Source organism: Columba livia, chromosome Z (assembly GCF_036013475.1).
Source record: "Columba livia isolate bColLiv1 breed racing homer chromosome Z, bColLiv1.pat.W.v2, whole genome shotgun sequence".
NCBI classification, from domain to species: Eukaryota; Metazoa; Chordata; class Aves; order Columbiformes; family Columbidae; genus Columba; species Columba livia.
In genome coordinates, this window is record NC_088642.1 from 42,541,963 (window position 1) to 42,564,927 (window position 22,965).

Genomic DNA, 22,965 nt, shown 5'->3' on the forward strand with positions numbered 1-22,965 from the left:
AGCCCAGCGCTGTCTTTGCTTATTGCGTTGAAATCCATCGGGAATATATTTGTGTTATTCAAGTTAATTTCGAGTCAAAATTTATTACAGTAAGGCTTCCTGGACCTCCCAACTGCTGTGCGTGCACAGGTGGTACCCAGCAGGGGAATGTCTCCCTGAGATACAGGAGCACACTAGGAGGCAATTCATGTGGGGTAACCGAGTACAAGATCCCCGTTTTCAGCGTTGCTCTGCAGGGGTACCGGCACGGCCTTTGTAAATGCAATACTAAAAGGCTTGGCACCCAGCACGCCTCACAATCTCCGGCTTGGCATGGACTCATCCCAGAACGGCCGAGAAGCCCTTGCCCCCTGCCCGAGGGCGAGCGAAGGCGGTGCTTGCGGCTCGGGGCGGTGCCGGCGTGGTGCTGGCCGCGTGTGCTGCTCCCGCGGCGGCCCGACGGCCCCTTCCTGGAAGCAGTAGAGCCGCCCGGAAAGCGACTCGGCGCCGGGGCCCCGCCGGCCTCCATGGGGACCAACGCCCCGCCGCGTCGAGAGCCGCTCGCCGACGGCCCCCACGTAAGTCAGCGGTTTCGCTCCCTGCCCGGCGGGGGCCCCAAGGTGGGACGGTTCGGCCGTGCGGGCGGGGAATGCTCCGCGGGCGTGCTCGCCTTGCGGAGGCTGCAGGAGCCGCCGTTTGTCAGTGCTGTTCCCAGGCGGGTGAGCAAGTGGGGGCAGTAGCAGCGGCCAGACGGGCCGCACTGTCCCCGCGGGAGGCAGCGTTCCGCCGAGAGGGTGCCTGCAGGCAGCCCGCGCTAGGGCAGCCCTGCGGGCGAGGACGAGCTGGCACCCAGCGTGTGGTGAACCCCGGCGGAGACCTTCCTGCCCGCTCCGCGGGGATGTCACGGAAGGTGCCGCCCCCAGGGCCAACGCGGGATTTGGCTTTGTGCCCTCTGTTTCTCCATTTGGCATATGGCATTTGCGGCCGTGCCGGCTAACAGGCATTTAAAAGTCCTCCGGAGAACGGTACTTAATGGGCATTCGTGCCCATTCTTTCTGGATTCTCTTTTCATTATTCAGTCCATAGCAAGCTATGGGGAGCTGGGAACCCTCACAAAGCTAGCACTCTATTCCTTGTCACTTGGACTTCCTTGTCTGTTATTTGGGAGATGAGAGATTAGGTTTGGACTCACCCACGTTGAGGTACTACTTGGGTGGTGATTTGGCAGGGTTTTAAGATTATTGATCAGGTTTATTTTGTGGATGTACTAGTGGATATGAGCACCAGGCCAGGTGCTGTACGGGCACAGTGGGAGGAAAGGCATGAACCCTCGAAAGAATAATTTCCAAGTAGAGCATGGAGAGCAGCTGGGAGAACAGATATGAATGCAGGCAGGGTAACAAGGGTCCTTGAGCTCTGCGGGGTAATTTTTTAGGTACGTTTTCTCAGAAGGTATCCAAATAACAAGTGAAGTGAGCGCAATGTTGAGGGAAAGGCAGAGAAGAGGCACACAGCAGGGAGAAGAAGGATAGGAAGTCCAGAAAGGTTGGGAAGGTGGCACTGGAGAGAGCATCAAAGAGCCAGCCAGTTTCTCCCAGGAGTGGTCATGATTTCTTGCCCCTTGGCCAGCATTCCCACTGCCGGAAGTGGTGCTTAGTGGTGCAACTGATGCTGTTGCCCCAGGCTGTTCACTTTTCCACCTGCAGAGCAGGTTTTGTGCCAGCCTGTCAGGTGTTTTAAGCTATCAAGGGGTATGGCACTCTGCATACAGGAAGGGTGTGGAAAAGGCATGGAGGTGATGTCTGCCAAAATACAAAAGAAATGGTGTGTGCCTGTTATGCATAGGTGGCCTGTCCCACTTGGATCTGAATGTCTTAATATGTCAGCTGGAAATACCTTTTTCTCTGAAGTGTTTCCTTACATATTGTCCCTTTCCTCTTGCCTCCCAGCCAGCTTTGACTTGAGATTTGTCTCCAGGTCTCCCTGAGATCTGGAGGTGTTGAGGAATATCATCACCTTGGATATTGTCCAATGAAGGCATCCATCTAGGACCCAGGTTTAGGCTTTAAAGAAATGTATTTCCAGCAAGCACTAAAAATATGTAAATTGTCCATATTTTTATGTAAGAAATTAGTTGATCATATTTTTTGCCCTCTTGTAGCAGTGTTTCCCTCTCATGCTGCAAGTCCAAATGTGACACCACTATGTCAGTACATCAGATGCTAAAGAGTAAACCAACTTAGGGACAGAAGTAAAAATTAACAAAGCTCCCCATTAAGGAGATTTAAGGAAACTGAGGACATTGATGTGAACTGTAGAATGTTTTCATGTCCCCCAGTGTTAGTAAACAAAAACTAAATGGACTTTTTGACTTGGGAGCACTTTTCCACCAGAAGGTTTCTCACCTCTGCTGCATTGCTCCTTTACCATATGATACCTAGCAGATCTACCTGCAGACTGGATGAAATAGTAAGAAGTTTGGCAGCCCACACTAGAGGAAATACTTAAGGAAAGGAGATTCCCATCAACATTGTACTGTTCAGGGGAAGGAGATTTTTATTAGTTATGTAAAATTGAGACTAAGACAGAGTCAAGGATCCCTGTAATCTTCTCCATGAACCAGCATTATTTCATGTGGTAGAAGCCACTCATAGTGGTTTTCCCAGGAAGTACATAGCTTTGAAAATACAAAATGTCCTTTTAAAAATCCCTATGAAATGGGATGCTTTTTCTTACAATTACATTGTAAAAGATCAAGATGGATCATAGAACTTTGTATGAGAAAATACAAGCATGACATCATGCTATACAGTGTCAGTATTCCCTAACTGCCTTTCAGAGATTCACACGGGAGTTTCAGAAAGCACAGGAGAAGTATGAAGGGGAGCATCTCACAACTTGGAGTGTTACTAGCCAAATGGCAGGAACATTCAGGCTGTGTTTCTAGTAAGTACTGCCTCAGTAGCCAGGCCAGTCAGAAAGTGATCTGTAACGGCCTGCTTCCTGACACATATTGAGGCTTGGGAGAATAGACTGCTAGTCTCTCGGTGGTGTATGGTCTTTCCCAGGGCGACTCAGCATAGCCTACAGGCGTGTGTGCTCAGGTCAGAACATCTATCAAGAGAGCTGCCCTTCCTGCAAAATCAGGGAATATTTTAGCAGTTGCTTTTATTTTGTTGTAATTCAGAACCATCTTTCATTAAAGTATACAGCACTAAATCAAGCTTTAATAGAAGAACATGGGCAGCAAATCCACCTGAGTAAACTACACTATCCTTAAAGTTAAGTCAGAATAACAGCTGAGTCATGCTTTTCACATGACTTTTTCCAGATGAGTATCAAAAAGAAGGAAGGAAAGAAGTAAATAGCCACTTAACATGTGGGGTCTTTTTGTTTTCCTAAATGTCATCTTGAACTCCAGAGAGTTGGTTTTCATCATCTACAAGGTCGTGGCTTCTTGTCCAAGTAAAGCACTCTTACAGAACGTTTGTCGATTGAAGGCTTTCTATGCACTCTTCAAAGATAGTACCTTTTTAAAAATTGTGTGCTTGTTTTTGCTTTTCCTTGATTTTTCTTTCTTGTTTTGAAAAAACAAAACTGTTCTCGAGATTGCTAGTAGTGAAAATAAGGACTATAGATACTCCAAACAAAAAATTAGGACATTTTATTCTTGACTCAGAATTAAAAACAAAAACATATTTTGTGTGATGCCTGATACAGAAAACACTCTGCTTTTGACTTCCATTTGAGCCTTCTATTACCTCTCTGCAGGCTCTTCAAATGAAAAATAAGAATTTTTTTCAGGAAATTACAATATCCATGTAATAGTTTAGACTTTAAGATTGCTTTAAAAGTCACATGGTTAAAGAAGACATTTGAATAACTCGGCTAATGATACCTACTGTGTTACAAGCTTCCAAAACAGGACAATTTACCCTTTGTTTAGTGAACAGCTACAGCTACACTTCTTTGCTCATTTAATATTCTCTGTCTCTCAAAATTTCCTAATCTGTCTTTGAATCTGTAAACTGACTATATGCTTTGTGCTGTAACCATCTTTACAATCACATTTTCTTCTTTCATCACATTTTTTGTCTGTGCGGTTAATAGCCAAAGTAACAGTCTGCAAACTACACAGAAAAAAAAAATCCTTTAATATGGAAAAAGGCTAGAAATACATGTTTACTATTATGATTCTCTAGTCCTGACACCAGATCTCTGCTTAACAGATTTTCTCTTTTTTGTAGTTTTGTAGTATCATTTGTACCCCTTAAATTAGAAATTAGGAATTACCAGTGAAGACATAATATTTCAAATATTTTTCAGCTGACTGCCACATTAAAAACACAGCCGCATGCAAGGAGGATGCCATAGATCCTCAGGAGGGTTAAGAAAAATCTGAAAAAAAGATATGCTAGTTGGACAAGGAGAGCAAACAGGAGCCTCTAGACCTGTGCACAACACAGGAGGCATTAATAGTTACAAGAGGCAAGAGTTTGATGCAGTAGTCCTTCTTACTGTCAGACATTTATCTTTCTTTTCAACACTGTATGCCAACTTTAAGCAGAAAAATTAGGCAGTCTTATCACTAGATGATAATTTCTGGCACCTCCCCTCCTTTTCTCCCAACTTCTAGCCTGTTGAACTTCAAGACAGCACAGCTCTTGTATCTTTGTTAGAGCTCACAAGCCTCCACAGACCAACGTGCATAGCTGTTCCTCTGGACACAGTTCACTCTTGTCTCTTTGCACCCACTGAAAGGAATCTTGGAGTGAGGGCAGAGGGCTGCATGGTACAGAGCAGAACACAAGGTTAGAACCACAGCACTGCTGGAATATTGTAATTTTCATATCTTCCATCTTTAAAACTGTGATAATACAGTAGGAATGAAGCAGAAATGACATGGGTTTAGCTTTTACTGAAACCCGGATAGAGAATCAAGCTCAGTCTTGCAAACTTGCCTATTTAAAGAAATATAAACAACTTGTTATTGTGATAAAAGCCCAAAGTGACCAGAACTGAGAAACCTTAACTGAACTCGCTTTCTGGCCTTACACATATGAAAGTCATTTGCATCCAGATAACTTGGCTGCTTTTTCTGCATGGTTTCCTCAACCAAGTATGCATAACAAATCACTCTCCCACCTGTAACTGAGGTGCAAACTGGGATGTAGTATTCGGTAAAATTACCTACTGTTCTTACCTAGTGATGACAGCTTCCACTTAAGTTGGTTCCTCACTGGCTTTTGTCCAGCTACTCTCAGCATATACAGGGGCCCTATTCATTCCTGTTTGAACACACCCCAAGTTGTTTCGAGTAAACTATGTTGTCTGCTGATCAAGGGGGTTTAGGTGCACAGCACAGGCATCAGCATAGTAAGAGGAAGAATTTTACCACAAGAATCATCCCAGTCTAGGCTGCCATCATTGTTCAAAACCCAACTGTTTTGAAGCCAGCTTGGGTATGTTGAACTGTGTCATATTGCTCAGTGAATGTTTGATGTGTGTCAACAATCAGCAATAGCAATCATATTTATTTCAGCAGGACTGAACAGGAGTGGAGCTTCAGAAGAAACAAACAAACCATAACCTTAAGAGCTTTTAATACATGCAAAGAAAACAGACCCTTTGGAAGGATTAAACAAATCACACAAGCAGAATTAATCACATGATGACAGCAAAAAGTGGGTCCGTTCCACTATTTTATTTCTAGAGAGAGGGAGTGGGAAAGAAAGGGTTTGTAGGGTTTTTAGCTGAAATTAAGATAAAATCTCAAGTTGTTAGAAATTGAATTAACTGAAAAAAATCCTACTGATGTTGCCAGAACTCTTTCCAGTGCTTTGCATGGGTTTCAGATAGATACTATCTCACCACCTCTGGCCAAAGAATTCCCTAGAACAAAGGTTGCTTTTCATATCATGGCTCTATCGCATCCTGCAACTCTGGCTAGTTAGTGGAAACTTGACTCAAATTTTATAGGATATAGGCAAATGCAGTTATATTGTAATAGTTCAGACATCACCATATACCATCTTTCCAATAAGAAAGATGAGACTGTTAACAAGTTAACACTGTCAGCTTTAAATAAAATATTGTGGGGTTTTTTTTAGCTAATTCCTAGTTATTTCAATGAGATACACAACTCTGCTTGTTACCTAGCGGTTTGATGCACTTGATTTTAACATAGAATAATTTAGGTTGGAAAAGACCTTTAAGATCACTGAGTCCAGCTGTTAGCTTAACACTATCAAATCCACTACTAAACCGTGTCTCTTAGTGCCATGTCTACACATCTTTCAAACACCTCCAGGGAAGGTGACTCAACTACTTCCCTGGCAGCCTGTTCCAATGCTTGACAACCCTTTCTGTGAAGAAATTTTTCCTAATATCCAATCTAAGCCTTCCCTGGCACAACTTGAGGCCGTTTCATCTTGTCCTGTCACTTGCTACTTGGGAGAAGCAAGTAGCACCTTGCTACAACCTCCTTTCAGGTAGTTGTAGAGAGTGATAAGGTCTCCTCTGAGCTTTCTTTTCTCCAGACTAAACAACCCCTGTTCCCTCAGCTGCTCCTCATAAGACAGCTCCCTTCACCAGCTTCATTGTTCTTCTGTGGACACATAGCCTCCCCTGAGACAGCGAACAAATTTTCACATAGTTTTGGATTTCCTCTCCCTTGGCTGGGAAATCTGTGCGTAACAATGTTATCCACATGCAGGTCCGCTTTTTGTGTTAGCATAAGATACTAAGAAAATACATGAGAGATAGATGTTGTGGTGAGGAGACAATAAAACCCAAAATTTCCCTTTGCATAGCATGTATATCATTGTCGTACCCTCCACCTCTTTGCTTTCTCTGAAACATCAGATAAAAGCTGCAAGCCCATGATGTGATGCCAGCCTAGCATGTTGTCATTGCTTACAGTTACAATTAGCTACACAGCTCACCTGGTAGTTTTAACTGGGAAAAATAAACAGGAAGATGTAGGAAGGTGGTAACTTGTTACGCTTTCCCTACAGTACCTGCTTAGATTTTCCTTATATCATGTAGTGTGTGTTACTTGGTCTTTTCCTATAAGGGATATTCATAATACAGTACATTCACAGAAGCTGAGCACTGCTCTGCCAGAATCTTCAAAATTTATTAGTTTGACTGTGTCAGAAGGACCTGCTCTTCTGCAAGCACTATGACCGTCACCTTTAAAATTCAAGTTGCTTTCAAGTGTTTTAGGCTGGATAGTACAGAATTTACATGGACAGCTGCTTCTAGTTGCTTTTGAAAATCTTAAGTTTTCACTTTCTTACACTGAGCAGCTTGTCTTGACATAAATAAAATGGATGTAAATGAAGAGTTAAGAAAATAAGTAATTAAAACTCCATCTCATGTAGAGGCTGATTTAAAAAGACCTATTCCTTTTCTTTCAGGAGGGAAGAAGCGCTTAGCCCCAGTGCAGAAATTCACAGTGATACTCGCTCTATCTGTCCACACTGTCCATCTCCTGGGCATAATCATGCACTGACAAATCCCTTGTCAGACCACAGTTTAGGACCTTTCATCTTTTTCAGAATGGGTTTCCAGAGTCTCATCTTTGAGGCAGCTGCAAACCAAACCAGATGATCTTGCTTCTTCTGTTCAAATCTTAAGCAGCATGACCTCTCTAGAAGGAAGCTTCTTGACTCCAGGATATCCCAGCACTTTCAGTATTAATTTATGTTTAGTCCCTGCAGGGCTTTTACCATTTGTACATAGCTTTTTGATGAGGAGAAAGCCAATGAATTAATGTGAACACTGTGACCCTACTCCTCTAATGACCCTCAGTACTCCCTCAGGGCTTGGCAAGCACAGGAGGCCACCTTCACACTGTCATTTGTGATTCTGAGCAGCAAAGGGTAAGGCAGACCTCTCCCATCTCATTTTTCTGGATAGCATTTTTCTCTCTGCTGGAGAGACTTGGGGCAGGGCTCACTGAGTAACACAAGATTAATTTCATTCTATATGTAATATGTGAGGTCTGTGGGTGAGAAATAACCAGGAGCATAAACTTTCCCCCTTCTGCAGCTTGTGTTGCAAGATGCTAAACCACACTTCTGGAAAAAAACACATCAAGCAATGCACTGATGCTGTTGTAAGAATAATTAACTCTCAGTGTAGTTGATTCTAGCTGCATAAGTACTAGTATAATTCAGAATTTGTAAATGTATGCACACTTTCATACACTTGTGCTCAAGTATGATTCAGGCTCTTCCTCAGCATTTTCTTTTAGTGAAGCCAGATGTAGATATACTGGTGAGCTTATGATTGCTCAAAAGCATTTACATAAGACAATACAAACTTGCTTATAAAGATATTTCCAGAATGCACATAGGTTTTTAAGCAATGTGCAATATGCATAAAGAAAATCTAGCAATGCAGAGAACAATGAAAACAACTTAGGTGGGACATGGATCTAACCTAAGGTGCCTTCCAGTTGCTATTACTACCTCTGGTGAGTATTTCAAGTTAAGATCCCTGGTAATCTGAGAAGCGGGTGTGCTGCAATATTCTCAAAACACTGAGGCTGTGAGGAGTTATGACTCATTGGACCACAGCTGTCTGAGGACTTTCTGAACATCATCATATAAGATGTTATTTCAGTCTCTATTGGGAAACAGTTCAGAATGTTAAATTCCTGAGGGCAAGTCTTAAGGATTTTTTAATTTTTAAATTAAATTATATTGTCATAATTCCTATTTAAGACTTTTTTTTTTTTTTTTTTTAATTGAAGACTTCAGTATTTGTTCCTGAAAGCCTTTCTAAACAAATATTTGTTATCTGCTAGAAAAGTCAACTTTTTCTCCCTAGTAAGGTACATTCCTTGTGTCTATTTCAGGCATGTCAGACACAGGAGTCACTATTAACACTAATTTTTCTGAGAAGCAGAGGGTGAAAGCAGAAGGGATTTGAGACACTTCAAATATTATATGGATCAACAATGGTACAATTTGGTTTGAGAAACTATGTCAGAGTGCAGGTACCAAATAGCTGAATCCAGCAGTGTCTTGATCAGATGGATGGCCCTAGCACATTAGACTGTCAGGTTCCAGTCACACAAACACGAGAAGGAGAAAATGGGTGGAGAATTCTCATATTACTAGGAGGTGTTCTCATAGCAAAATATAGTGGGCGTAGGTTGCTGTTACATATGGTGCCTAGGGTACTTAACTAGGATCCAAGTCACAGTAATCTCACTAATAAGAGTCCGCTTTGACCCCAGAATACATCCAGCGGAGAAAACAAGACACATCTCTTTTACAATCAGCTGAAACACATAGATGGCCAACACCACTTGACAGCTGTTTTAACAACTTTCTTGATTGTCACATGCCAATGAAGTCAACAGGATTTAAGTAAATGCAGTCATTCTTGACTGAATTAACAAGAAAGTCATAGAATTCTGCAGCACATCCAGAAGCTTTTAATGAGCTACAGGCTCTTAATGGTAGATGGCTCTAGTTCTTCACAGCCTGCAAGATCAGGCAACCTCCTCATTCTTCCTGCCATTGCTGGATGTCCTCATTTTGCATCTCATACAGGAAAACTCACAGTTCATGGTTTTAAGACAGCCCTCAATGTAAAAGCTCTTAACATGATGGTGATCCCCACTGAAGCTGTAAGATCATTCAGCAGTTTTAACTGGACTGCTCTCATGCGTACTGAATCATGTTATGCCATTTATTAAGTGACAGTACGAGGCGGTCCTGTAACAAGGACACAGTTCCTTGTTAGGAGCTGGCCCCGGACAAACCCAGCTCCGCAGCGAGGCCCCGTTGCCCCTCCCCCACGCCCCACGCAGGCAGGCGGCAAGGGGCCGCCCTTCTGGGGGCGGGGCCTCTGTGCCAGCTCGGCGGTGGATGCGCCAGGCTCCTGAAGCGCTGCTGCCATCTCGCCGTGGGGACGGCTGACCGCGGACCGAGGCGATTGCGAAGTGGGGTCGCGTCAGCCTGGCTCAGCCTCCACGAGGTGTCCGAGATCGTGCTGCCGGGCGGGGAGGGCCGCGCGGCACCGGCTGACAGCCTGGAATGAGGGCTGGGGGGCGGCGGGAGCTCTGCCGAGCCGCGCCGGCTGCGCGTGGGCGGTGTCGCGCGCCGCGGATGGCGTAATGCCGGGACATGGCGCGCATGCGCCTGGGGCGCTCCTGAGCTTGTGTTGGATGTAGGTTGCGGTTGGACTCGGGGATCTTAAGGGTCTGTTCCAACCAAAATTATTCTATGGTTCTGCGCGATGGTGGGTGCTGGGGAAAGCGTGCGGAGCGTGCGCACGTGAATGCGGCGGGTGGTCCTGAGGCGGGGGCGCGCGCGGAGCTGTGGTGGAGTTGAGCGGGAATGGCCGTGGGAAGGTGTATGCGCACGCGCGTGTCTGTAAATCCTGCAAACGGAGCGGCGCTCACGAGTCTTTATCGATGGAATAAAGAGAACGGCCGTAGGTGTTGCTGCTTACACCTGTCCACATGTGGGAGAAGGGAAAGTTTGTCCCTAGAAAGACACGTATGCGCTTTTGCATGTTGGAGGTGTGTTGAGGAACTGGCCTTGCGCACGTGGATTTAACAGACCTGTATATTTATCTTTATATTTATCTGTATAACTTGAGAGGTCTGTAGGGGGTGATACCACATACAAACAAGGAGGGCAGTCAAGACTTTGATCCCATTTGTTGGGGGAAATGATGCAAAGAGTTTCTTGCCTCAGCATGGGGTAATATGTGCTCAGGGTGATATAAGAAACAAACATGCTAGGTGGCAGTGAGAACGCTTTTTCCACTTGCACAGATGTGTTCAAGGAGGCTTGCTGCAAGACTTGGTTTTGATCATTAACCTGCAAAGGGCTGCAGGAACAGGCACTGCATGTGTGTGCTTACAGGCCATACAGAAGCAATAGGTCCGTGGCTAAAGGAGTGTGGCATGAATACATTCACTAGCACATGTTGTGGGAAGAGTTTTGGGCTGAATAACCTATATGCCTACTACACAGTGAAGCAAGTGGGAAGACCAAATGACTCCACAAGCACACAGACACATGGAGAGTTTAGAGATTGTAAAGAGGAGTATTCCTGGCTCTGCAATTTTGGAAATCATTGCTTCAGAAACATGAATGTAGAATATACAAGTGGCATCATTTGTTTGTGGAACACTGATAAAGAGGTGTCTCATGCACTTGGCATTGCACTTGGCATAAGTAGTAGATACTTGATTGCTGTAAAATTTGGCCCAGAATCCCCCGGTCTTAAAAAGTCCTTGAACCTCTAATAGTCTAAAAGCCTTAAGATGGTATATGGAAGAGCAGTAGGCCAAAACAACTAGAGATTAATTATTTCAAGTAGTCCTTCATGGAGCACTGTTTTATTTCTTCTCCTTTCTGCTGAAGATTACGAGTCCTAGCAAGGTGGAAGAGGTAGACCTTGGAACAGTAAAATCTCAGATTAGATAAGGCTGTGTAGATCAAACTCAGTCTGTCATCAAACACGTAGAAACTTAAAGGCAGCTGGTAGCGATTATTTTAGAGAGTTTCAATTAACCGTTCTGAAAAGAGGTTATTAGCCTGCAAAACCTATTAATAAATTTTAGAATTGTAGTGGTAACAAAATTATGTAGCTAGGACATTACAGCTCTCCTTGAAGGAATATACTGTTAAGGGTTGAAGGAACTTTGCTGTTACATGTTGACAGTGAATGGTATCTGAAAATTCAGAATTATTTTTGCATTTACAGGCTCAGAACTGGTCAAAGTCAAGAAACAATTCTGCCTGGTTTTAAACTGTGATGTAGCAATACATCACCCAGCTTAACCTGAAAAAAAAATAAACTGGTTAAATTAGTGGTAAATTTCTCTATGTAGTTAACACATTTATTTTATATTGGATTGTTACCTGTCCTTTTGCTAGGGTAAATATTTTGGTTCCTTAGAAAAACACCTTCAAACTGGCAACAGTAGAAGAACTTTGTCTGCAGCACGGCAACTTTTTGACACTATTGTGTTACAGGTTTAAGGCAGTAGTAAAAATAATTCCGCTTTGGGGCTTACTGAAACTTAATGTTAACAGAAGTTTAAATGCACAAATAGCATGAATTGCTTTTGATTCTGGTGAGTTCATATGCCTTTTAAGTATATCCACATCTACGTCCAGAATTATTTCAAGAGACCTTTATTGCAGCCAGTAGCAACTGTAATTAAATGTAACCTGTGTGGCCAGAAAGATGTGTGATCTCGTGATTCAGTTCTGGTAGATCTGTAGTTATGGTGAACCATGAGTTTGGGTTTTTTTTGCAACTGACATACTTAATATTTTAGGAGATGGTATTTTCTGGGTTTGGTTTGAAGGGTTCTAGAATATTAGACACTGTTTGAAGATGGAGGACAGAAAACTATTCTGCTTCTTAAAAGCTTTCTTTGCCTAAATGAAAAGACAACTGCTATGTCTGAGGGGAAGTGATGGCTCTAGTTCAGGCAGGTAACTTGGAGTAAGCAGACTTTGGGTAAGCTCACTTTGTCACTTCCTTATTTTGTGCCCTTTTACTTTGGCTTCTCAGTTTATGTAGTACAGAGTATGTATGCAGCTGTGACTGATTTGAAAAGTCTTGTGAGAGAATTGCTTCTAATCATACTAACGTTATTCATGCAGTTTCAAAGACAAGCTTATAGGGATGTCAGAAGTGGTCTTCACATCTTGAGTATTATTTGAAATAGTGGCTGTTTATACAGACACAATGACATGATATCTGGCTAAGAACTATCTCCAAAAAGAGGTTGTTTTAGAAATGAGAAAGGATTGGTTCTGTTAGATCTGAGTCTAGCTAATGTGGTTTCAGGTTCCACTCACTGGTGCAGGATAACATGCTCTCTGACCTACCTTTATACAGCATCTAAAATCCTGGAAAGTACTCTCTACTTTTGCAACATGAGGTACTGAGTTTTTTAAATACATTGAAAGTACTTCAGGCTTTTTGGACAGAAAGGAAGACAAGAATAAATTAAACCAGCCAGCATATAGGCACATAGCTGCAGTTGTTTTCAGCATGAGGAAATAATTAATTTGCTTGAACTGCCAAAAAAAAAAGTGTCATCTGACTCTTTGAAAGTGTAAAACAGTAGTTAATTAACATACTACTTTTGAAGTAAGTTTCAAATGTAAATTCAAATGAAGGGGCTCAATGTAAACTAAATAATACCTATTACTTTATGGCTGAATCCATAGAACTCGGCTTAATTTGTCATGAACCCAATGCTGACATTCCAGAACTGTAACTATTCTACTTAAGTTGATAGGCATAGCCATAGCTGCTTTGCTTGAGTAAATGAGAAATGCCATTTCTTATGAGCTTAGTAATGGCAGCTGTCTTTGCTTTTTCCAACTTCAGTTTTATTCTAAAAAGTAGTATAAACTACTCTCTCGGGAATCATGGTTGTTGTTCAACTAGAAAAAACACCACTGTCAGTCATAGTTCTGCAGAGCCATAATGAATTGCAGCTGGAGGCTAGAAATGTATCTTACCTTTGACAACTTGGGATAGATTCCTGGTCACCCTAACACTAGTAATAAACCAAAACATTGTTTCATTATATGTAATAAAACCTAAAATAATCTGTGTTAAAAATGGGGCAATTTTTGAAAAGTTCCTGGATCCTGTAAGGGCGATATCACAGTAGCCTCTCTTAAAAAATTACTGGAAAAAAAAATTAAGTGTAATATAAAAGGAGCATGAAATTGGATGTCAATATTGTCATGCTTGCATAGAGCTGCCCAGAAAAAGCTTCCCTAGCTGTAAAACCATTGGAGAGGTTGATACTGCTCTGAGTCCAAGGTGAGCAATCCTCATGCATTAATCTGGAAAAAGTTTACTTGCTATTAAATTGGAGAAGAAGTCTGACATATTAGATTTCATACCGAAAGTATTGTACTCACTTAGAGTACAGTTATTTTGGGAAAGAGGACAACAAAAAAATTACAAATAGCTGGTCTGATACCCTCTGCTACCAACTTAGTTTCTGTCAGGGGCAAGGGGAGAATTTGGGTTATTATGAGGGAGTTATTACTGTATAATTTTTAATAGGTGTTTCTTGTTCGCTAATTTTTTCCCAATTCCTAAATAAAAAACAAAACAAAAAAAAAAGACAAGGCAAAATGGTAAACAAAGGATAGGTAAACATTTAAAATCATTGCATAGTTCAATCAGCTACTAAAGAAGCTGTAAAACTGGATTAGGGAATACATTGTATTACAGTAACTGTTAGTGTTGCTTGTAAATATACCAAGTTTCTTTGGCATTTCAGTTGTCAGAACCCCCTTTTTTTTCCCAATAGCCTCCATATTGTCTGGTGGTAATCATCATCCTTATTCGTCTACTTGTCTCCAAAAGCTGTTGTCTTATTGTAAACTAATATTATGCTACGTAATATCTTGATGTACTTTGGCCTGCAAAACAGTATGGGAGGCTTTAGAAGTCAATGTTTAACTCATTTTATCTCACCAAAGTGTGTCTAACAGATACGTAAACTGACTTAGGCAAAAACTTTCTCATTTTGTTCACAGAGTCCATCAGTGAATCTTTTAGCAATTTGTTGCATTCTGTGGTTTTAGAATATGAGTTGTTTTTTTTCTTTCATTTATTAAGATATCAATAGTTTTTCTGCTTATACAGAAGTTTCTATCTGATCAGGAAAAAGTCATTTTACTGTATAATTACAGTTGAAATTAATAATACTTAAATATTGCTTATGTAGACATTTTTGTATATTATTTATAGAAACAGAGGTATTAAATATAAGTGAGTTTTAACTAAAAAAAAATCTGTCCTTTTCTAAACTATTGTAATGATAGATACTCTAAGGTATCAGTTGTCTGTCATCAATGGATGAACTACTATGTGTCCACAGTTCTGGGCTGCACTTGTGTATGCTGTTCATGAAGTGTACCATTTACTTTGCCCTAAAGATTATTATTAATGCTGCTGCTTTTTTTTTTTCCTTCTGTATTATTTCAGGAAGTGTATTTCAAGAATCTTTCAAAACAGAAGCAAAAAGAAGTCATGGAGAAGAATGGAAACAACCACAAACTTCGTGTTTGTGTTGCTACTTGCAATCGTGCTGATTATTCAAAATTAGCTCCCATTATGTTTGGTATTAAGGCAGAACCACAGTTCTTTGAGCTTGATGTCATAGTGCTTGGTTCCCACCTGATTGATGATTATGGGTAAAGTGATTTTTTTATATGTCTGCCAATCTGTTCCTGGGGTATTAGTATTAACATAATGAATGTTAGGTAACAAAATTTTTGTCATCACAAATGTACACAACAAAATTTTAAATTTATTTTTTAGATTTTATTTTATTTTGCAGCCCTTCTGGGATTGTATATTTCTGGGTTTTTCCGACCAGTCTTGGAATTTTAGAAAGTTTTGTGTAAATGCTGTAATTAAGGTCTTCAACAGTATCACAGACTATATGAATGGAGAAACTCAATTTATTCAGATTTCCCTAAAAATTTGGTGATTATTGAATGGAAATTGGTACAGTTTTTAATTTTCACAGAGGAAAGATAATCTTCAGTCATTTTAAGTTGCAACCCTTCCATTCTGCATAGTTACTGGATAAAGTACATATTTCATATCCTAGGTAAATATTTCTTCTTACTTCCAGGACTGCGAGGAAGGAAAGGATGGTTGTCTCATTCTGACAAAATGAATAACTGATAGATACGTTAGGTATAGTTTGGCAGGAGAGATTACGTTCTCCTCCATAACACCCTATAAGTAAGCAGTCAGATCACCTGACCGGGAGGATGGATTGTCTTGGTCCAGCTCCTGAATATTCTCATGTTTGCTGGAGAAAGGGCATAAAGAACAGCATGTGTGTTCTTGCTGGGCTTGTGGTTGTTGGTTGGTTTTGCTCAGGCTGCATTTATCAGACAGAGCCCAGTAAGTGAAACAGGAAAATGTTTAATCAGACTTTAGCATAAGGCTTGCAGCATGTAAGCGTTGTTGAAATTTGAGAAATGTTATGCATATCTTCAAGTAAAGACAGTTTTGGACTTTCCAACGAGAATTTTGGTACTTCACAAGGTAGGGTGTGAGGAAGCTACATTTTTTCAAACTGCTGAAACAGGAAGTTCCACTGCTGCCCATCCTCAGTACAGTGCTCTGTTCCTTATTTTGTATTGGATGTTGTTTCCATCTAATAACATGGCAAGGTGAATTGAAAAACACAAAACAAACCTGATTTAAGAAAAAAAATCAAACTTCTTGCCAAGTCAGCATTTTGAATTGCATCCTATCTGATTGGTAAACTAAGGTAATCTCATTTCATTTGCTATAGTCTTGAATCCTTTGTCTGCAAGACATGTGCAAAGTAATGTGAAATACTATTTTTCCAATTCCAAGGTGTTTAATACCTGTCTCTCTGATGTAAATGATTTCTAATGCACAAAGCAATAGAGATTTTGATCTGACAAAGGTTGCTGTTAGTTTCTTTGTTGTAAGTTTTCTTAAACCCCTGGTACTGCTCAAGGGTTTTTTGGGGACCTAGCCCAGCACTCCTTAGTCTGCAGGTTCCTAGAGAATTAGTGGCTCCTGAAAATGTATGTGTTCTAGTGATTTGAGTAGGATAATCAACAGTAACAGAATTCAAATTATAGTGATCCTGTGAAATGTTTCATACTGAAATGTTTGGAGGATAATACAAGAAACAAAACAAAAATGCACAGTCTTCTTTGTTTCCTAGATTTTGACCTTTCAGAATGGAAAGAATATAAAAGAAAAGATAATGAAGTTTTTTTGAGAAAAATGCACATAGTAGAGAAAAAGCCAGGTCTATGAAGGGCAATTGTAAAGGCATTTGGAAATGTTATGCAGTTTATACTATAAAAATCAGAGCTGCTTCACTTGGTCACATAAAAAAAAAATATTTGCCTTAAAAACCAAAAACCTGACAAGTTACTTGTAGAAATATATCCTGTGTGTTACAGCAGTGAGCAGAACTGAATATGCAGATAGGGTTTTCTTTACTTACACAGAGTGGAGATTGGTTCTTTATTTGAGCTGGAGCACTCACCTTGCAGATTGTGAGATTTTAATTTGCAGAATTTGAGTAGCAGAGTGGATTTAATGAAAATTAAATCTGATTTAAATTAGTTTAAAAGTGTAATAAAACAGTGTAATTAAACAGTGAATGTGTCAGATAGGTTGAAGACAGAATTGGAAAACTTCTGGGGTTTTTCTCTCTTATTCCACGCAGAGTGTACAATTACTTAAGTCAGGTTTAGTGAATGTGGAAGAGAGGTAATCTTACAGAGATGTGTGATCTTTCATATTTCAGATACGTAACTTATAACAATAACAATTCTCAGTATTCAAGGAATGTTTTTACTTTCTCATTATGGAATGGAGCTGGTAGTATGTGTGGAAAACCTTCTCTCTTTAGTGCAAAAGCCTGTTTCCTTTGAATTTAAGGCCTCTTTGTGCAGTGTATGAGTATGTAAGTCTTGATACAGCTCAAACACAGAATCTAAAAACTGGATGCTAGCTGCAGGATGTTTTCCGTGAACATACAGGCCTCAGCTTTGCATCATTATATATTTGTCCAGCAAAGTCATATATGGGCCAACATACCTTCCTGAAAGGAAATAATACCATATCTGTTCTCTCTGCAAACATGATTGACAAGTTCAGCAGAGCTCTAGGTGTCTAGAAACACTTGATGCTTGGAATATGAGAGACATGTTCATATGGATGAGAACATTCTGTTAAAATCTTAAAACTCAGTTTCCTCAATGAAGGAGATGTGATAATCAGACCTGTATTCAAACCCAATACAACTATTCTTATACAGTTATTTTGTCAAGTTATGTTGCTGTAAAATAGAGTTGTATTTATTCTAACCCTTTTCCTCTTACCTTCAGTAATACCTATCGTATGATCGAACAAGATGACTTTGATATTCATACAAGATTGCACACCATTGTGAGAGGGGAGGATGAGGCAGCTATGGTGGAATCAGTGGGCCTTGCATTAGTCAAGTTACCGGATGTCCTGAACCGCCTGAAACCTGACATAATGATAGTTCACGGGGACAGATTTGATGCTTTGGCCCTGGCCACATCTGCAGCCCTGATGAATATTCGCATTCTTCACATTGAAGGTGGGGAAGTCAGTGGGACCATTGATGACTCTATCAGACACGCTATAACCAAACTGGCCCATTACCACGTGTGCTGCACAAGGAGTGCAGAGCAGCATTTGATAGCCATGTGTGAAGACCATGACCGCATCCTTTTAGCAGGCTGCCCCTCATATGACAAGCTTCTCTCTGCCAAAAATAAGGACTACATGAGTATTATATGCATGTGGCTAGGTGAGCAATCAATTTTTTGTATTTTTCATACAGCTTTCAAAACTAGACAAACTTGGGAGCTAGGTTATCAATGTGTGGGATCTGTTGACCAGTGGCTCTGAGAAGAGTACAGGAAGGAGACTGACTTCCTGCTAGTAAGTTTAACTTGGCTTAATTGGAGGTGATTATCAAACATCAACCTGCTGCTTCTGAAAAAAACTACTATATTTGGTAATAGTATCTAGCATTTCGTTCTTTCTACATTTTCTTTTGTTCTGTGTTCTACCATGTATAGCTGGAAAGATACAAATCTGTCCTGGTAGACACATCTGGTCCTTTTGCCAAATCAAAAAACCCAACTCCTTAAATGGGTAATTTGTGTGAGCTGAACAACTTAAAAATAGAACAGTTTTATATGAACAGTTGTTTTGGTGTAAAGGGTGTATTCAAATAGAATCAAAGCTATTCAAGACTGGTCTAAAAAAAAGCAATGGGAATGTATATTATGAACATTATTTTGAGGAATACACTGCAACAGGGCAACATGGGCCAAAGGTTTTTGGTGTTTCTCATTCATTTAGTTACATTTCATTTAGTTACATTTAATTTCTGTAAACAGTGGGGGTTTGTGTTTGCTTTTTATCTTTGACAAAGCAATCTCCTGTATGGCACATTAACCTGTCTAATTGGAAGCTGGGATCTTCCTAGATTGGTAGGTGAATATTTTGCAGATAAACTTTCTTTTCATATGTTCTAAAACAAGGATCATTGACTTTTTTAAAGAAATGGGAATGAAGTCTTTGCTTGAGGATGGACAACTGACAGAAAACCTGAGCAGCTTCAGGCGTTTCATGTTATTCCATATTTACACCACTGTGAGAACAGGCTCTTGACCTTGGTATAGTCTTGAAAAGCTTGACATGTAGGCCTACAAATGAAGAGTTTGTTGGGGTTTAGGTAGTGGTCTCTAAAGTTATAAGGCTTGCCTAGAGAGGCAAATAATAAGCTAGATCCTCCTGTTACTCCCTTGAGTTTTATTGTAACATTGAAACTTGTTAGATATCCCATTCAGTGCCTTGATTGTTCAAGCTTTCATATCAATGGTTTCAAAAGTAAATCCTCCTTTCCTGTTACTATTCTATTCCAATAAAAAAAACGTTTCTTGGCTCCATTTGGACAGGTGAAGATGTCAAAACCAGAGATTACATAGTTGCTTTGCAACATCCTGTAACTACAGATATTAAACATTCCATAAAGATGTTTGAGCTGACACTAGATGCACTCATCTCATTCAACAAAAGAACACTTGTTCTATTCCCTAATGTAGATGCAGGTGAGTAAAATACCTTCATGACAGATGGACACATAACAGATTGTCTTTAAACCATACGTTAATTCTTTTAGATTGCTTTTATCCCAGAACTTCCAGCCAGATGGAAGTAGCTGGATGGTCTCAGCATCAGGTGTGCATCTGCTGCAGCTCCATGTTGACATTGCTGGAGGACACTTCAGCTTTTCAGCATGCAGAGAAAGATGAAGAGAAACCATGTGACATGTAGAAGCAATATTAATGCCTCTTAAATTAACTAAAATGACAAAAGTATTTTTGCAGTTGATTTTGGGATCAAACTTGGGCTTACGTGCCCAGCTCTGCAACTTGCATTGTGAGGATAAAAACAGAACAAAATCAGTTTGGAGCTGGCAACTCAATGAACTGCTATTAGCTCCCTTGCACATTTGGACTTTTTGTTTAACAACAGAGCTTGAATAATTTATTCTAATTCTTGTTTTTCTGTAGGAAGCAAAGAGATGGTTCGGGTGATGAGGAAGAAAGGCATTGAACATCATCCCAACTTTCGGGCAGTAAAGCATGTCCCATTTGACCAGTTCATTCAGCTAGTTGCTCATGCCGGTTGCATGATTGGTAACAGCAGTTGTGGTGTTAGAGAGGTGGGCGCCTTTGGTACACCTGTCATCAACTTGGGGACACGTCAGACAGGAAGAGAAACAGGTACATGTTTGCATAACTATTTTAATTTCCTCATGGTTTTGCGTTTTTTTTCTTCTATGGGATGAAGTCAAATGAACGCTTGAGGGAGGCAGTATCAGTGCAAGAGAATTTTTGACCCATTTTAAAGCTTTGCTGGCTATTCCTGTATCATGTTAATGCTGCTTGTATGTTTTACATAAGATAATGAGGCTTTTCTCTATAGGCAGGTTAAAATATAACTCCGTTTGCAGTGGATTCCATTTAGCAGAATAGGCAACTATTTGTTCTCCTTTGTAGCTAGTTTGATGTTTGACATGTATTATAGTATAATTTTAAAAAATACAAATTCTTCACCACTTCAGGAAGGAACTGTATTGTGGTATTTCACAGATATGCAGATACGACACAAATAGAAATTTACCGTTTTCATTTGTCCATTTGTAATTTAATAACAGAATTCTGTTGCAGGCTAATATTCTACTCTCTGGTGGTTTGTAATGCATGACAACATATCATAGGAGTCACCATGCTTTATTGGGAGCAAGGGGAGGCACATAATTGATGAAGAGCAATGTTGATCTGGCTGTAGTCTTTTCTGCTCAGGGGGAGAAAAAATAATTATTTCTTAATTTCTAGAGCAGTTCTTATCCTCTAATGTAATTTGAGAAGCTGACCTGTCCTATTATGTTAATTTTTGTCATCTAGGTGAAAATGTTCTTCATGTTCGTGATGCTGATACACAGGATAAGATTCTGCATGCTCTACAGCTGCAATTTGGTAAACAGTACCCATGGTAAGTATATTCATAGTGTTTCATTGGAGAGAATGTTAAAGCAGTATAGTAAAAGGCATTTAGTCATGAAGATGGTTTATCATATTTGATTGGAATGCTTTTAATGCACTAATCTGAGGTTACAAATTATTTTTCATTTTATGTACTTCATTCAAAATCATAGTGCAATGCCCAGTATTCAGATTAGTATTTGCAGAGCGAAATGTTACTAAGTAATGTTTTGATATAACTAAGAATTTAATGTCCAACAGAAAGTCAAGAGGACAAAATTCTTGTGTTAGCTTAGACTGCTATGATTAAGAGAGCTCGTTCCAAAGGAGCAGCATGGGGCAGAACATCCTGTCTGCTTACCCCTGACTCCTGGCTGAAGGACATGCTACTTTATAGCTGGTTTGACCTAAGGTGTGATACATGGAGGGTCCTGAGTGCAAGCTTCCAGGGGAGCTGCAGGATTATAGCAAGACGCTTTTTATTATTCTTCAGCCATGGAGCACTGACCCTCCTTTAATGTGTAAGTTCTTAAAAGCATCAGGGTATAATAGTTGTCCAATTAAGCACAAGAATCAAAAGTATATTTTTTGAGAACCTCAACAGAGTAATAAAACTCAATTGTGTAATACCAAATGTCTGACAGCATCTACTATGGTATTTTAAAACCAGACTTATATGTTGAAAACTGACATGAATGTACAGTTTATTACTACATAGTGGTTGTCTGTGTGATAAGTACATCTTGTCTGGACTTGTAGCACATACATAAACTTTTCATAATTTTAGATCTTAATTATGTGGATCCTTTCATTAAGCTCTTAATTTTTTTTACATCATTAGCTTTCCAGTTTTCTAATTTCCGTGTTTTGTATTCCAAAATTGAGCTAATGCCATACTTGCCCCTCTGTTGTGTGATCTTCAAAGTAATGACACTATCTACCATATCCCATGACAGGTTTGTGTAGTGTGAGCTGCAGTATTGTTATGATAGTTGTATCATAATTTTGTAATGCCACAGTGTTACATCCTTCTGTTATATAAAGAACTTCCTCTATTGCAGTGTTATTTCCAATGAAACTGTTTTGGTTTTGTTTGTTTTTTTCATGTTATAGCTCAAAAATATATGGAGATGGTAATGCTGTTCCAAGGATTTTGAAGTTCCTTAAATCTATTGACCTCAACGAACCATTGCAAAAGAAATTCTGTTTTCCTCCTGTCAAAGATAATATCTCTCAAGATATTGACCATATTCTGGAGACGCAGAGTGCTCTAGCTGTGGATCTAGGCGGAACAAATCTCCGAGTAGCAATTGTCAGTATGAAGGTAAATATTCTGTTGTGCTTTTAGACATTATGCAAACTCCATTAGGCTTTGTGGTTCTGTTCGCACCATGGGGATATGGGCTTATGATGCAAAAGAGCTCAAAAATAAAGTAGTGCTATCCTTTTTTGCTGTTTAGGGGTTAGGTAGATTTTAGCTTATTTGTTGCACCTCTTATAAGGTCTTGAAACAACTTGCCTGCTGGTTTGCTTTTGGCAGACCACTGTTAAAGTAGCAAAGCCTGTTAGCTGGTGCATGGTCCTAGCTGCTCCCTCTCTCTGGGAAGTCATATAGACCTTGAAGAATAGGACAACATTGAGATGTGTTGGTTCCCCATAAAAGATTACTTAGTTCACTCTGCAACTTTTTATATGTCAAGCAAAAAGGGAAAGGCTCGAAAAGCAGAGTTTTTAGTTCCCCACTGCCTTACATAGCCATGTAATGGACACACAGACCCATTTTGAGCAACAACCAGCATCTAGCAAAGCAATTTACTGAGGAAGAGTGGTGGGTTCATGGTGGTTGGGCTCAGGATACAGA

At 40.2% G+C, this 22,965-nt stretch overlaps 1 protein-coding gene across 11 annotated transcripts in view; it reads left to right on the forward strand.

The window, feature by feature from the left end:
* The first annotated feature begins 397 nt into the window (after positions 1 to 397).
* Positions 398 to 22,965, forward strand: part of GNE (glucosamine (UDP-N-acetyl)-2-epimerase/N-acetylmannosamine kinase) — a 35,285-nt gene continuing 12,717 nt past the window's right edge. For 2 of the 11 annotated variants that reach the window (XM_065045559.1, XM_065045564.1), the window contains exons 1-8: positions 9,854 to 9,975; positions 12,817 to 12,910; positions 14,989 to 15,197; positions 17,901 to 18,352; positions 19,512 to 19,664; positions 20,130 to 20,342; positions 21,027 to 21,114; positions 22,218 to 22,428. In XM_065045559.1, the coding sequence (XP_064901631.1) occupies positions 15,034 to 15,197; positions 17,901 to 18,352; positions 19,512 to 19,664; positions 20,130 to 20,342; positions 21,027 to 21,114; positions 22,218 to 22,428 (1,281 nt within the window). In that variant the 5' untranslated portion in view covers positions 9,854 to 9,975; positions 12,817 to 12,910; positions 14,989 to 15,033. Of the gene's footprint in view, positions 558 to 9,815; positions 9,976 to 10,070; positions 10,200 to 12,816; positions 12,911 to 14,988; positions 15,198 to 17,900; positions 18,353 to 19,511; positions 19,665 to 20,129; positions 20,343 to 21,026; positions 21,115 to 22,217; positions 22,429 to 22,965 lie in introns of those variants that run through there. The other 9 variants (XM_005504598.3, XM_021290498.2, XM_065045566.1 and 6 more) reach the window with 7 other exon arrangements.